Genomic DNA, 17,045 nt, shown 5'->3' with positions numbered 1-17,045 from the left:
AGAAAAAAAATCTTAAAGAAATTATTTTTTTCGGCTCAAAGATAGCAAACCTCCCCTTAACGCCAAATTTCGCCACACTGTCCTAACGGATACGTTCGTCGTACGTCCAACACTGATTTCTACGGTTATTTCACGCAGTGTTGCTTGTCTGTAAGTACTGACAACTCTACGCGGACACCGGCGCTCTCGATCGTTAAGTGAAGGCTGTCGCCCAGTGCTTTGCTCATGGTGAGAGGTAATGTTTCATATTTGGTATTGTCGGCACACTCTTGGGACTGTGTGGCTCTTGGAATAATGGATTCCCTAACGATTTGCGGAATGGAACGTCCCATGCGTCTAGCTCGAAGTCTTTTAGCTCCCGTCGCGCGTCCATCACATGGAGACCACACGAATCACCGGTGTGCAGATGACAGCTCCACCGTTGCACTGCCCTTTTAAACCATACTCACGCGCCATCTGTATACGTGCATATCGCTATCCCATGACTTGTCACCTGAGTGTATTAAGATCAAAGGTCGAACTGACTATTGTTATTAACAAATGTCAGGGGTTTTTGGATACCACGTGATTACTGCTGAACGGAGCGCCACCTCGTACATACTTATGTATTTTTCTAGAAATGAAATCATCTTCCGTCTTTTCTAGTGACCTTTTTGTGGTACTAATGTATCAGATGCTTCCTGTGAGTAGGTCCTGTGAGAAACACCTGAGCCGGCCCCTGTGGCCGAGCGGTTCTAGGCGCTTCAGTCCGGAACCGCGCTGCTGCTGCGGTCGCAGGTTCGAATCTGCCTCGGGCATGGATGTGCGTGATGTCCATAGGTTAGTTAGGTTTAAGTAGTTCTTGGTCTAGGGGACTGATGACCTCAGATGTTAAGTCCCATAGTGCTTAGAGTCATTTGAACCATTTTTGAAACATCTGATCTTCCACTACTTCTTGGTAGGTTGGTAGATCTGTAAGTGACTAGAGGTACCCATGTTGTACTGGAGAATGCAGGAATTGTTGCTTTATTTCTGTGTGCTGGAGCTAAGCTTGGACTAGTTCTCGCTGGCGCAGTAGATTTGTGTGTCAGGTGTGGTGCCTTCGTATTGAAAGGCGCAAGCTGAGCCCTCATGTACAACAAGTAATCTTCGACCAGCCCTTGCTGAACAGTAGAGTGTGAGCCCTTAGTGTTGCAGCTGATCTCTAACCATTTGTGGTCCTTCTTGCACTCCACTTATAGTAATGCAGCAATGGCATGATTTAATAGTGACTCTTAGTTTCGCTGCTGATCATTGTCCCGTGCTCAGGTGATAGTAACGTGGGATATACAGGGGCTGATTTTGGGATTCTGCTGTATGAGGAAACAGTAAATGCCGCCACTGTGTTTCTCGGTTAGTCTTAGGTGTATTAGATGTACGACCTGTGATTACGTTTAGGAGACATTGCGGTGCTGAAGCGCGGGTAAGTTGGAGAATAGCCAGTTGCAGTTCGGTGGTTATCCAGGCTTCATTGAGTGCGGAGATACAGAGATCAGTAGTGGTGCGCTGATATGGTGATTCTGAAAGGGAAGACGTAGCGTAGTAGTAGTAGTAGTAGTCGTTTTATTCATCTTTATATTAGTTTTTGGAGCATATTGGACATTTTGTGGTATTACAATTTAAGAATAACAAAATAAATTCATTGTTATATACAGGTATTTGCATACTTACAGATCTCGTTCGACAAGGATGAGATAGATGGTAGCCATTACTTTACATTAGGAACCGTCTGCACATTTTCCTGTAGTAACCTGCGGAAAACATGGAATACTCAAACCAGGATGGCCAGACGATGATTGGAGCCTCCACCTCCAGAACAGAAAGCCAGAATTTAAAATTGTGCTACCTTACTCGGTTTATCCCTGGTCTACAATTATCAATTATGTTTACAAGAAAGTTATTTAGTAACGTGAAAGGCTAGTCCTACACTCTTCATTCGTTGAACGCCCCGCCCCGCCCCCCTCTCCCGAAGTCTCTCCACATGCTGCACAACCTATACACACATTATTTCATGATGTATTACTATAGACATCAGCTGACGTCAGGATATAGCGCCGATGTTTGGTTTACATTTTGTGTACCACAACTTCCCAAGTATTAGACCGAAAAAAATATGAATCATCATCCCTGCCTAATGAGCAACATGTTCAGCCTAGAAAAAGTGTTCAAAATAGTTCAAATGGCTCTGAGCACTAGGGGACTTAACTTCTGAGGTCATCAGTCCCCTAGAACTTAGAACTACTTAAACATAACTAATATAAGGACATCACACACATCCATGCCCGCGGCAGGATTCGAACCTGCGACCGTAGCGGTCGCGCGGCTCCAGACTGTAGCTCCTAGAACCGCTCGATTACTCCGGCCGGCAGAAAGAGGGTAAGGTTTTGTTTTACGAGGGATGTTCAATAAGTAATGGAACACATTTTTTCGCACCCAGTTTTCGTTAAAAACTGCAGAATTTGTTGTACGCCATCGTGGAATATTTCTGCTTCAGCCGCTATAGTTTCATGAAATTCCGATAGGTGTCGACGCTGTATGTAACCTTCGAAATCTCGTCCGTAATGGACGTATGTTCCAAGCAGGGAGATGTCATTCAGTTTCTTTTGGCGGGAAATGAGAGTGTCGCGGATATCCATAGGCACTTGCAGAATATCTACCGAGATCTGGCATTGAACAAAAGCTGGGTCAGTTGTTGGGCGAGGCGTTTGTCAACATCGCAGCAAACTCTTACGCAGAATGTGCAGGCCAACAGCATACAGATGTGACTCCCGCAATGTTGGAACGAGCGGACACTGTCATTCGAGAAGCCGGCCGATGTGGCCGAACGGTTCTAGGCGCTTTAGTCTGGAACCACGCGACCACTACGGTCGCAGGTTCGAATCCTGCCTCGGGCCTGGATGTGTGTGATGTCTTTAGGTTAGTTAGGTTTAAGTAGTTCTACGTTCTAGGGGACTGATGACCTCAGATGTTGAGTCCCATAGTGCTCACAGCCATTTGAACCATCTTTTGTCATTCGAAAGGATCGACGTATCATAATCAAACAACTGGCTGCACGACTGTTCGTCTCTATTCGTAGTGGTGGCACCCTCTTCCACTAATCAGGGTACTCAACGGTGCACGCCCGCTGCGTTACTCGCCACCTAACAGAAGATGGTAAAGAGTAATGAAGGACCATCTGTGCGGAACTGCTTGCGTGATATAAGGGTGATGGTGACAATTTCCTGTCGAAAATCGTCACAGGCGGTAAAACATGTGTTCATCATTCCGAACCGGAACTGAGACGGCAATCCTCGGAATGGAACCGCACTACCTCTCCTATGAATAAAACTTCAAAGCCATACCCTCAGCCAGTGAAGTCATGGTGAGGGTCTTCAGGGACTCTGAAGAGTTTATTGTGTTTGATGTCCTCCGTCATAGTCCAACGATAAACTTGAAAATGTATTGTGATACCCTCTCCGTCTCCATGACAACTGAAGGTCTCAGAAAAATCTGTGCACCCGAGAGGAGCTCACAAAACTTGACTGGACAGTTTTTCCTCATCCATCCAACAGCCCTGATCGCTCATTCACTGACTTCCATCTGTCTGGCACAATGATGGATGCCCTATGCAGCAAGCAGTACGTTGATGATGGGAAGATCGACCACGTTGACCAGTGGTGGCTTGCGGTCAATAAGGCCTCGCCAGTAAGGTGAGGTAAGGGCGTTGCATTGAACAGAGATTATGTCAAAAAAAAAAAAAAAAAGGTTCTGTAATCACAACATTGGGAACTAATAATGTACACACATCAGAAACAGTTTTCCATCGCTTCGGTTCCCAGAACTCCTGATGATAGACATTTACTGAGGATATTGTATCACAGACACAGTCCGTTTGACTGTTCAGAGGTGTCTCTAAACCCGCCCAAAGATGTAAACAACCTAGCATGAGCAGCGCTTATTAGACGGAGCGGGTCCAAAAGTTGATCAGTTCCAGTCATTCCACCAGGATGGAGGTGTTGTCTGTAGTTAAACCATGCCTAGACGGTCAATACCGCGGTTCGATCGCGCCCGAATTGTTACTTTGTGCCAGGAAGGGCTCTCAACAAGTGAAGTGTCCAGCCGTCTCGGAGTGAACCAAAGCGATGTTGTTCGGACATGGAGGAGATACAGAGAGACAAGAACTGTCGATGACATGCCTCGGTCAGGCCGCCCAAGGGCCACTACTGCAGTGGATGACCGCTACCTACGGATTATGGCTCGGAGGAACCATGACGCCAGCGCCACCATGTTCACTGTTGCTTTTCGTGCAGCCACAGAAGGTCGTGTTACGGCTCAATCTGTGCTCAATAGGCTGCATGATTCGCAACTTCACTCCCGACGTCCATGGCGAGGTCCATCTTTGCAACGACGACACTACACAGCGCGGTACAGATGGGCCAAACAACATGCCGAATGGACCGCTCGGGATTGGCATCACGTTCTCTTCACCGATGAGTGACTCATATGCCTTCAACCAGACAACCGTTGGAGGCGTGTTTGTAGGCACCCCGATCAGGCTGAATGCCTTAGACACATTGTCCAGCTAGTGCAGGAAGATGGAGATTCCCTGCTATTTTGGGGTGGCAATATGTGAGGCCCACGTATGCCGCTGGTGATCATGGAAGGCTCCTTAACGGCTGTGCGATACGTGAATGCCATCCTACGACCGATAGTGGAATCATATCGGCCGAATACTGGCAAGGCATTCGTCTTCATGGACGACAATTCGCACTCCCATCGTACACAACTTGTGAATGACTTCCTTCAGGACAATTACATCGGTCGACTAAAGAGGTCAACGTGTACTCCAGACATGAACCCTATCGAACATGCCTGGGATAGACTGAAAACGGCTGTTTATGGACGACTGACCCACCAACCACGCTGAGGGATCTACGCCGAATCGCCGTTGAGGAGCGGGACAATCTGGACCAACAGTGCCTTGATGAACTTGAGGATAGTATGCCACGAGAAACACAGGCATGCATCAATGCAACAGGACGCGCTACTGGGTATTAAGAGGTACCGGTGTGTACAGCAATCTGGATCACCACCTCTGAAGGTCTCGCTATATAGTGGTAAACATGCAATGATTAATAAAAAGGGAGGAAATGATGTTTATTTTTATCTCTATCCAATTTTCTGTACAGGTTCCGGAACTCTCGGAACCGAGGTGATGCAAAACTTTTTTTGAGGTGTATTTATTGGTTCCCTAAACAAATGGAACCGCTTTCAGATGAAAAGTGTATTGCATTACTTATTGAACGCCCCTCATAAAATGCGTAGTTTTGGGTTAAATTTTTTAGAATGGAAAAAAAGAAAATACAAGAAAAAAGGGAAGGAAAAGACTGATACGGAGTGTTGTGTGAAATGACAGATGTTTTATCATTAGTTGTTACATTTGTTACCAAGCAGTTTTTTAGCGGCTGATCTTTGACAGATTCTCGGTGATGCAATACAACAGGGTGTAGTATTTACACTACTGGCCATTAAAATTGCTACACCAAGAAGAAATGCAGATGATAAACGGGTATTCATTGGAGAAATATATTATACTAGAACTGATGTGTAATTATATTTTCACGCAACTTGGGTGCATCGATCCTGAGAAATCAGTACCCAGAACAACCACCTCTGGCCCTAATAACGGGCTTGATACGCCTGAGCATTGAGTCAAACAGAGCTTGGATGGCGTGTACTGGTACAGCTGCCCATGCAGCTTCAACACGATACCACAGTTTGACGAGCCAGTTGCTCGGCCACTATTGACCAGACGCTTTCAGTTGGTGAGAGATCTGTAGACTGTGCTGGCCAGGGCAACTGTCGAACCCTTTCTGTATCCAGAAAGGCCCGTACAGGACCTGCAACATGCGGTAGTGCATTATCCTGCTGAAATGTAGGGTTTCGCAGGAATCGAATGAAGGGTAGAGCCACAGGTCGTAACATATCTGAAATGTAACGTCCACTGTTCAAAGTGCCGTCAATGCGAACAAGAGGTGACAGAGACGTGTAACCAATGGCACACCACATACCATCACGCCTGGTGATACGCGAGTATGGCGATGACGAATACACGCTTCCAATGTGCGCTCATTGCGATGTCGCCGAACACGGCGACCATCATGATGCTGAAAACAGAACCTGGATTCATCCGAAAAAATGGCGCATTGCCATTCGTGCACCCAAGTTCACCGTTGAGTGGACCATCGCAGGCGCTCCTGTCTGTGATGCAGCCTCAAGGTTAGCCACAGCCATGGTCTCCGAGGTGATAGTCCATGCTGTTGCAAACGTCGTCGAACTGTTCGTGCAGATGGTTGTTGCCTTGTAAACGGCCACATCTGTCGACTCAGGGATCGAGACGTGGCTGCACGTTACAGCCATGCGGATAAGATGGCTGTCATCTCGACTGCTAGTGGTACGAGGCCGTTGGGATCCAGCACGGCGTTCCGTATTACCCTCCAGAACCCACTGATTCCATATTCTGCCAACAATCATTGGATCTCGACCAATGCGAGCAGCTATGTCGCGATACGATAAACCGCAATCGCGATAGGCTAAAATCCGACCTTTATGAAAGTCGGAAACGTGATGGTACGCATTTCTCCTCCTTACACGAGGCATCACAGCAACGTTTCACCAGCAACGCCGGTCAACTGCTGTTCGTGTATGAGAAATCGGTTGGAAACTTTCCTCATGACAGCACGTTGTAGGTGTCGCCACCGGCGTCAACCCTGTGTGAATGCTCTGAAAAGCTAATCATTTACATATCACAGCATCTTCTTCCTGTCGGTTAAATTTAGCGTCTGTAGCACGTCATCTTCGTGGTGTAGCAATTTTAATGGTCAGTAGTGTAGGTGTCAGGGCTGAGTGGTACATCAGTGTTTTGGTCTATTATCCCCTGGTGGTGTGGCGGAGTGTGGGAAGGCTCTTCAGTTGAAATTTCCTGGCTGAGAGGCCGTGGTCGATATGGAAAATTTCCACCTGACGTTTCGTCTCCATCCGCGGGAGACATCTTCTGAGATTGTAGCCGGAGGACCTCAGAAGATGTCTGCCGCTAAGGGAGACGAAACGTCAGGTGGGAATTTTATACATCGACCACGGCCTCTCAGCCCGGAAATTTCAACTGAAGACACAACGCCGGCCGCGAAAGCGTACATTGTGTGGGGAGGTTGTTAATTTATCTACCACTTGTGTTTAAACTGACCGTCTATCAAGTGACGGTTGACTGGATCGAGGAGACGGCAGGTGGTCTGGTGCCCAGTCTGGAGCCAGTCAGAGCAGGCTGGCGCACCAGTTTGTCAGTTTTGTGTCCCTTGTCAAGGTGTCGGTGTGTGGGAAAGCGTCAGTGTGGCGGGCGGCGCGTGTGTTGCAGCTGATCTTCGACCAGTTCTCGGTGGGCCGGTTCGAGGAGTCCGCGCTGGACGGCTGCCCGGACGGCAGCATGCAGCTGTCGGAGCTGGGCCGGCCGTTCACGGGCGGGTCGTGGTGCGGCGGCGCGCAGGGCCACGCCGTCTACTACAGCGAGACGTCGACGGTGACGGTGTCGCTGCGCCTGCTCGCCATGCAGCCCAGCCACCCGTTCGCCTTCCGGCTGCGCTTCAAGTTCGTGTCGCGCCAGGACGCCGTGGTGCGCTTCGGCAGCGTGGCGGCGCCGCTGGAGCGCGGCGAGGCCGTGCCCGGCACCTACTGCTCCAGGAACTTCTACGAGTGCTACCGGAAGACCTGCCGCCTCCAGTCGCCCAACTACCCGGGTAAGTGCCACACCACCTGCTTATTTTGCTTATTAACAACTGGGGCTCTGGGACACTTACCACGTGCCGATGCAAAACGTTGTTACTTCGTGGTGGGATAAAAGAGGACTACCGTACGTATCTGTCAGATCTTGACCCGGGCCACTCCTCTACCATACAAATAATGTGAGATCCCCTGCTATACCCACAGGTCAGGATGCAACGTTACTTTCGCGTACTCGTCAATACGGTACCAGAACGTTTAAGTTCTACCATTGTAAAGACGGAAGATCCGCGATTCGGAATGTCAGAACTGTGTAGTAAGTAGCGGCAGGAACATCACCACAAAATCACGTAGCACTAACACTCCAAACCATCGACTCTCGGAGAGAGATTTTAACGGTGTTCAACCCAATGGTAAAGTATCGAACTATTTTTCTCCGAATCGTACAGTTTGGGAGAAAAGCAGTGAGAATAATTACTTTTGCAAACCTTTTATCAGACAAATCCTGTTATAACAATAGACTGTTTCGCTTAATAAAACGGCCGCCAGCCCAAATCGGGCACAGTGTCTACACAAAAAGATGAAGTCAATTTTCGACACTGAGTAAATAACTACTTTCACTTACTACGGTCACTTGGCAGTAAGTACTATTAATCCGCCGGCCGGCGTGGCCGTGCGGTTCTAGGCGTTACAGTCTGGAACCGATCGACCGCTACGGTCGCAGGTTCGAATCCTGCCTCGGGCATGGATGTGTGTGATGTCCGTAGGTTAGTTAGGTTTACTTAGTTCTAAGTTCTAGGGGACTGATGACCACAGCAGTTAAGTCCCATAGTGCTCAGACCCATTTGAACTATTAATCCCACTTTCTGTTACTTATGGAATGTATCACTATTCTTCAGTAATTATTTAAAGAAGACACACATATGTTTCAACAAGGATAAAAAAAATTAAACTTATAGCTATCATTCATATGACCAAAACTATCATTTAACACGACTACATTTCATTACTTTAGGACTGTTATGTGTTAAAGTTTTATTAACACCAATATTTGACTGGCTTTCTTTGACATGGAGAAGCAACACGAACAATTGCTGTAAAGATTGTTGCAGTCAAATAATTATGTTACTTCACTTTCAGAAATACTATTGAAAACTTATCCTCATGCCCACACAAAGCGGTGGCCCTTAAACTGATACGTGTAAAGTTTAGCATTTAATAATGATTTTCAGAATTTACTACCAAAACAGTACTCTTGCCAGTAATTTACTATTATTCAAGCTTCAATAAATATCAGGATACTCGGAATGAATTCGTTTAGGTAAGCACCCTACTCAGGTGAATTACATAGGAAAATCACAGTTAAACACAAAGGTACATTTAACACTTATATTCCACTGGTTGAAGATCGATGGTTGATACTGTGATGCGCTTTTGAATAAAGTACTTTGCCTGTTACTGTTGTCGAAGGTGGCGTGAGGCAGTGCTGCGTAGTAACACTGCGCAGTTACGGCTCTTGATGTACATAGCTCTGTCTTCCTCTTGGTGGCGACGATAAAATTACAAATTTCTGAGCTATTAATTTATTGCCGTACTGCGCCAATCATGTAGAACACGTCCGAGGCCGAAAACCCAGTCTTGCAGGTAAATTCGGGACCTCTAGTGTGTTCACCACTTGCAGGGTAGCTACCGACTATATGCTACTAGCGCGCCAATTCTCACTCGCGCGCCACACCACCTTTTCCATTCCACTACAGAACGGAGTTGCGTTCTACCTATGATCCCTACACCTTTTCAATTTACACTTCTGCTTACAGAAACCCTAAGTATGAACAATCTACAATTGCATGACAGCATATACATACAAAATTGACATAATTAATAATAATTGTACTTGAAATATTACATAATAATTTACAAAATATATTTTAATACATTTATTCCACCTACATCAAAGAGGTTATTAAACAGATAAACTACACCTAACAAAAGCTTACTCTCGTTATAGTATTTTTTTAATTTTTCAAAATTATTATGTAGTAAAAAAATTTTAAAATATACAGATTAATGGCAGTATTATATTTACAATAGCATTACAAGGACAAATAGTTTAATTTGTGGAAAGGGGCCAAAATGAGTGGCTGTCAGTTGCACACGAACATACTACTTTATTCATTCGAGAAACATTACAGGAGTAAAGAAAACATTAAAAACAGAACAAGCCAAACATTAATTTTAGAACTTAATTCCCGGCTAAAAGTGCCATTTAATCTCACGCCTCAAGGGCAAAACAACTTTAATTTCAAACTGGCTGAAGGCCAATCACTTAAGACTTAAAAACAAAAATATGAATTTTAAAATGCAGAAGGCCTTATCCTAAAAGTCCAAACAACCTTACGCTTTATCCTAAAAGCCCAAACAATCTCACGTCTTATGGGCAAAACAACTTTAATTTAAAATCGGCTAGAAGCCATACATAAACAACAAGGACAAATAAGAAAAGGCAGCACATCAAACAGTGCTCTGAAGTTTGCAAGGCCGGCCGCGGTGGCCGTGCGGTTCTAGGCGCTCCAGTCCGGAGCCGCGCTGCTGCTACGGTCGCAGGTTCGAATCCTGCCTCGGGCATGGGTGTGTGTGATGTCCTTAGGTTAGTTAGGTTTAAGTAGTTCTAAGTTCTAGGGGACTGATGACCACAGCAGTTGAGTCCCATAGTGCTCAGAGCCATTTTGAACCATTTTTTTTGAAGTTTCCAAGGGTCACCCTGGAATTCAAACACTAACGCTCGCTCAGGTGAGACAGGCAGTCGGCCCAACAATTCTCAATCCGACGGCAACCCAACCGACAGACAGCCAACGGACCAGCCGACAGAATAACTTCCGCTCCACCCGACCAGCACACAACAGGGAGTTCAATGGAACACGCAGAAGGTACCGGCGCCCAAAACGAATTACACATTCAGCTGTCAATCTACATGCCGTGCTGGACAGCCACAACACGACGAGGAAAATACACCGCCTGAATTTACGTCAACTGCCAGGGCAAGTAACTGGAACGTTAAAGGCCACAAGGCAGAAGACGCCGCTGGTGCACTTCTATTCAAAAATAATCAAGTTAAGTTAAACTCCACAGGAGGGCAGCTAGAATTTAGCCAACTTCTAAACACAGGTTGTTGCTCGCAGAAATGTCCCAAAAGCCTAAAACGAAATTGAATAGACACAGTGCGAACAGTTGCGGCTGGCTGGTAGATTAAGTAAAGGCTCAACTTTCGTGTCCGGGATCGGTGAGTCATGGACCTCGTAACAATGGGAACAGCACCACACACTCCGACCGCACGTGGACGCCGCCAGCGGCCCCGGCCAAACTGCGCGCCACGGAGACATCCACGCTGCTCCACGCCAACTGACCAACTGCGCGTACACGGCATAGCCGGACTCTATAAGCGCGAGGCAAAAGATAGTACAAGAATGCGAATATCGATACACGCTGCTGTTGCCACTCGCGCAGAGAGAGGATAACAGCATACTTGCGATAACCGCGGGAGACTAATCACAGGATGCAAAGCATAACACTAGCCAGCCATGGCTCATATTGCATGGGTCTTCACCCTCCAATGTTTTATCACTCCCTCCAAAACTTACAGCATCATGCACTCTGCCTCACTTTCCCTACCAGTTACCCTTCACTACCCATATCCTGATCCAGCTAATAAAGTTTCCACACTTCCTCAAGCACCTGGAAGCAGTATCCATCCGTTACTCTAAGTGAGAAAAAGATTCCAATTAGCTGTTACTGGCCCCTTCCCCTTTACTAGGAGTTAACTCATATGGAGCCATTTCGTCAGGCGTCTCGTTGTCTGTGGAGTAATGACAGCCCTCTCTTCCTCAAGAGAAGGAACCAGGGAAGATAGTGAAACTGGACGCTGGTTTCCCTTTAACCTGTCGAAAATTGTTCCTATTCGATGGACGTCGGAATTCTAGGCAAGCCAGTCCATTTTAGGAATCTTACTGTCCACGAAACTTTGACTGAGAGGTGCTCCTTTAAAACAGTGCCCATAGTCATCCTGATACAAACATCGTCTCCAGACTGTTCCTCTACTGTGTGCAGTACAACAATGCTGTAAAATGTGATCATATTCGTTGGTGTTCAACGTTTCCTTAAGCGCAATAAGGAAATAACACCATAAACACGAAAAATACACCGATGCTGCAGGGCTACCAACTAAGTACACTATTTGCCATTAAAATTCCAAATGATTAGCTTTTCAGAGCATTCACACAAGATTGGCGCCAGTGGCGACATCTACAACGTGCTGACATGAGGAAAGTTTCCAACCGATTTCTCACACACAAACAGCAGTTGACCGGCGTTGCCTGGTGAAACGTTGTTGTGATGCCTCGTGTAAGGAGAAGAAATGAGTATCATCACGTTTCCGACTTTTATCAAAGTCGGATTGTAACCTATCGCGATTGCGGTTTCCGTATCGCGCCATTGCTGCTCGCGTTGGTCGAGATCCAATGACTGTTAGCAGAATATGGAATCGGTGGGTTCAGGAGGGTAATACGGAACGCCGTGCTGGATCCCAAAGGCCTCGTATCACTAGCATTCGAGATGCAGGTATCTTATCCGCATGGCTGTAACGGATCATGCAGCCACGTCTCGATCCCTGAGTCAACAGATGGGGACGTTTGCAAGACAACAACCATCTGCACGAACAGTTCGACGACGTTTGCTGCAGCATGGACTATCAGCTCGAAGACCATGGCTGCGGTTACCCTTGACGCTGCATCACAGACAGGAGCGCCTGCGATGGTGTACTCAACGACGAACCTGGATGCACGAATGTCAAAACGTCATTTTTTCGGATGAATCCGGGTTCCGTTTACACCAACATGATGGTCGCATCCGTGCTTGGCGGCATCATGGTGAACGCACATTGGAAGCGTGTATTCGTCATCGCCATGCTGGCGTATCAACCTGCGTGATGGAATGGGGTGCTATTGGTTACACGTCTCGGTCACCTCTTGTTCGCATTGACGGCACTTTGAACAGTGGACGTTACATTATGTGTTACAACCCATGGCTCTACCCTTCATTCAATCCTGCGAAACCCTACATTTCACCAGGATAATGCACGACCGCATGTTGCAGGTCCTGTACGGGCCTTTCTGGATACAGAAAATGTTCGACTGCTGCCCTGGCCAGAACATTCTCCAGATCTCTCACCAATTGAAAACGTCTGGTCTATGGTTTCCGAGCAACTGTTTCATCACAATGCGCCAGTCTCTAGTCTTGATGAACTGTGGTATCGTGTTGAAGCTGCATGGGCAGCTGTTCCTCTACACGCCATCCAAGCTCTGCTTGACTCAATGCCCAGGCATATCAAGGCCGTTATTACGGCCAGAGGTGGTTGTTCTGGCTACTGAGTTATCTGGATCTATGCGCCCAAATTGCGTGAAAATGTAATCACATGTCAGTTCTAGTATAATATATTTGTCCAATGAATACCCGTTTATCATCTGCATTTCTTCTTGGTGTAGCAAATTTTAATGGCCAGTAGTGTACTTAGTTATTGGCACTACACATGGTGATATGTAAAGTTCTACACGCAATCGTCAAACCGAAACACTTCCGTCGGATTGACAGCGTGATTCGCCACTCCACATCATCCGTTACGAGTCATTCACTATCCAGTCGCGTCGCTCTTTACACCACCTCAAGCGTTGCTGAGCACAGACTGTATAAATGTGTGGCTTATGAGGAGTCACTCGATCAGTATTCTTCTTTATTTTTGACTTCCTAGACTCGGTTATTTTGCTACCTGGACTTCCTGTAGCATAGATGTAAAGGTAATATCCGGAGTTCCCCAAGGAAACGTGATAAAACCATTAGCGTTCACAATGTATATAAAAACTCTCATTGAATGCGTTGGAAACTCTTAAGTCTGTCTGCAGATGAAGCATTTGTCTACATGAAGTTAGCTATGTCAGGACACAGTAACGATGTACAAAAGCATCTGCAGACCACAGACGAATGCTGCAGTGACTGGCAGTTGACTCTGAACGTGAATAAATCTAAATTACTGTGCATGCAGCTCGTGTTCTTGCCGTAGCGTTCTCGCTTCCCGCGCACGGGTTCCCGGGTTCGATTCCCAGCGGGGTCAGGAATTTTCCCTACGTCGAGATGACTGGGTGTTGTTGTGTCTTCATCATCATCATCATCATGATCATTCATCCCCATTATGGTCGGAGGAAGGCAATGGCAAACCACCTCCGCTCGGACCTTGCTTAGTGGGCAGTGCGGGTCTCCCGCATCGTCCCCTACGCTCCTTGGAGTATGGGACCTCATCATCATCACTGTGCATACACAGGAAAAGAGGTCCCCTACTCTACTAGAAAACTGTTGATGAAAAATTGCTGGAAACATGATGTGTCCTTGACATAGGTGGGAGAGGGTGAAAAGGGATTACTGGTCAGTCTGCGCTCCCGAGCGGTACAGAGCTGAAGGCAGAAGAACAATTCACAGTGAAGGCATTTGATTGTTTTCTTCCATCTGAGCTAACACTGGTACAGGCATTTACTAGAAATGCAGGTGGTGAGACTTGGTAGGGAACTCGTTGTGGAGACTCTTGAACAAACAGGGTTTTGAAGTAGTTGTTTATTCCAGACAGGACTGACTAATACACTGGAGGCTAATTCTAGGGTTAGAAAAAGCATGAATAAAACTGTTACAACAGTAGCCAGGGCAGGAGTCCCAGGAGTGGATGCTAACCACAGTAGCAAACACTAGCAGCATTTTAAGGCAACAACTTAGTTGCAAAACAAAACTTACTGAATGTGACACTGTTCACTGAGGCACTCCAAGTGAGAGAGCAGACTTACGCGGAGCTGGACCGAGGCTGGAATCGACGGACACTGATTCGGCGCCCAGATAGTCTGACTGAGAACTCCGCCAAAATGAGGAATCTATGGGTTTTAAAGAGTCGCGTGGGGGCACTGTTTTTCCCACTTAAAGCCACCCAACCAATCCCGCAGGTCTCTTGCAGGCGCCTTCCAATCGCGCCTTAGTTAGGTCCCCTCTACTGCTCCTAAGGCCGGGACGTTAACGCAGTTGCAATAAGTAAGTCCGTATTTGCTATCAACATTGTTCAGCTGAAAGCTAAACGTAACTGCCCTGTCAAATAAGGCTTGCAACGTAATTGCTATGCGTCATTTAGCCCCGCCCCTCGGGCTCCCCGGCGTAGGGACTGCTAGGTCAACAGTTTTTTGGCGTTTCCGCTCTCTTTCTAACCCTTGTCACCCTACTGACGTTGCTGTTCTCAGGGCTGGTACGAAGCTGGCTTTATCGCTAATACGTGCTCGTTGGTTGCAAAGCTCTACGGTGGAAACCTACCACAGCGTCTAGACGACATATTAAGTTACATATTAATTCCTTTAAGATTAACTAGCGCCCTGGGACCTCGTTTGGGGGCGTCTGTATTTTCGCAAGGTTCTCCCTTTACGGTTTACTTCATGTAACATTATCTCTCCTAGTTTCGTCTTCCCTCAGTATCGTCTCTGCTTCCGCGCCTTGGAGCGCCTGTCGTCCTTTCTCACAGCTTCAAGATAACAATACAGTAGCAAGGAATAATCAATAAATTACAATGATCCACCGTAAAATATCTAGGAAAAACTATCCAGAGCTGCCTAAAGTGGCATGACCACTAAAAAATAGTAATAAAAGCAGATAAGAGACTGAGGTTTATAGGAACAATCTGAAGGAAATATAATTCATCCACTAAGGAAACAGCTTACAAGGCACTTCTTCGACCGATTCTTCATTATTGTTTATCAATATGGGACCTTGGGGCGTAGGACTGATAGAAGAGATAGAGAATCCAACGAAGAGCGGCGCGTTTCGCCACGGGATCGTTTAGTCGGTGCGAGAGCGTTACACAGATGCTCAACAAAATCAAGTGGCAGACGCTAGAAGAGAGACGTTGTGCATCACGGAGAGGTTTGCTATTCAAACTTTGAGAGAATACTTTGCGGGAAGAGTCGAAGAACATATTACTTCCTCCCATATAAGTCTCATCAAAATGCACACAACTATAAAATTCGAGAAATTAGAGCTGATACAGAGGTTTACGGACAATCTTTCTTCCCACCTGCCATCCGAGAATGGAACAGGGAAGGGGCAATCAGTTAGTGATACCAGAAGTACCCTTCGCTGCATACCGTCAGGTGGCTTGTGGAGTACTGATGTAGGCATAGAAGATGTACCATCGATTCACGAATGCTTTAATATTTATTAACTGAAATATCCTCAGCGTTTTATACACCATGTGCAGTAATCGCTCCAACATTAACGCCCCTGAATAATTTAACGTGTTTCAGCACACAAACTCGTAATGCTTGGCTGCAGTCTCCACGGCGTATTAATTTGTGTAAACCAGTTGGAAGGCGAGCGTAAAGTGAAGTTTTACGCTGTCATTTATAGCCCACTGCCTCTGTTTACATTTTTTCACACAACGGATCATGTTTAAAACTAGCTGTTGCTTTACTGTCAAAATAATGAATTACTGTACTCAATAACCACGTGTGCGTATAGTACGTCAGAAATTATCTTAATCTCACAATCTGTAACACTGCGTGTCTCAGCAACATGTATATATGATTGTAATCTGATATTTACGCTGGCGTCACCGGCTATATAGACCAAATATAAGTTCCAAAAGCTGAACAGTTATGTTCCTCGGAATACTCACCGACGTAACGTAGAGTTATCGTTAGAGATAGCGCCAAAGTTACGTTGATGATAATAAGCAGTTCGGCTCTTTCTCTTGGAGTGAACGTTCGTGATCACGCGGTTTATTTTTCATTACGTAACTACTTTACTATCCAGTTGCATAAAGTGTTGCAAGTATGTTAAAGCGAGTTGTCGCCCGTCTGTTTCCAACTACGTTATTATTCCATAAGCAGCAAGCAGTATCATATTCTCATCTTACTATTGGAAGTGAAGACACAGTTTGTGTGTCTACGACGATACAATGAAGAACTTGAATATCCACGAGAAGGGCATCGCTAGACTACTACCACAGAAAAAAAACATTGAAAAAGTACATAATATAGTGTCGACAGTTCGACAGTTAAATGTATATTAAGGTCAGAGGCACATGCGAAGACAGAATGCAATGTGTTTCAAACGAAGAATTATTTGTGAGAAGACTTTGTGATTGATAGGCAGCACATTTTCTGGACGATGACTAGATCAGTTGGAAACTCCAATGCTGAGTTCCA

At 46.2% G+C, this 17,045-nt stretch overlaps 1 protein-coding gene across 1 annotated transcript in view; it reads left to right on the top strand.

Moving 5' to 3' along the window:
* LOC126176565 (uncharacterized) overlaps positions 1–17,045 on the top strand; it is a 469,138-nt gene that overhangs the window by 300,951 nt on the left and 151,142 nt on the right. The window contains exon 4 of the mRNA XM_049923725.1: positions 7,409–7,787. Coding sequence (XP_049779682.1) covers positions 7,409–7,787 — 379 coding nt within the window. The remainder of the gene's footprint in view (positions 1–7,408; positions 7,788–17,045) is intronic.

Source organism: Schistocerca cancellata, chromosome 3, assembly GCF_023864275.1.
Source record: "Schistocerca cancellata isolate TAMUIC-IGC-003103 chromosome 3, iqSchCanc2.1, whole genome shotgun sequence".
Taxonomy (NCBI): Eukaryota; Metazoa; Arthropoda; class Insecta; order Orthoptera; family Acrididae; genus Schistocerca; species Schistocerca cancellata.
This window is presented reverse-complemented; position numbering and strand designations above follow the sequence as displayed.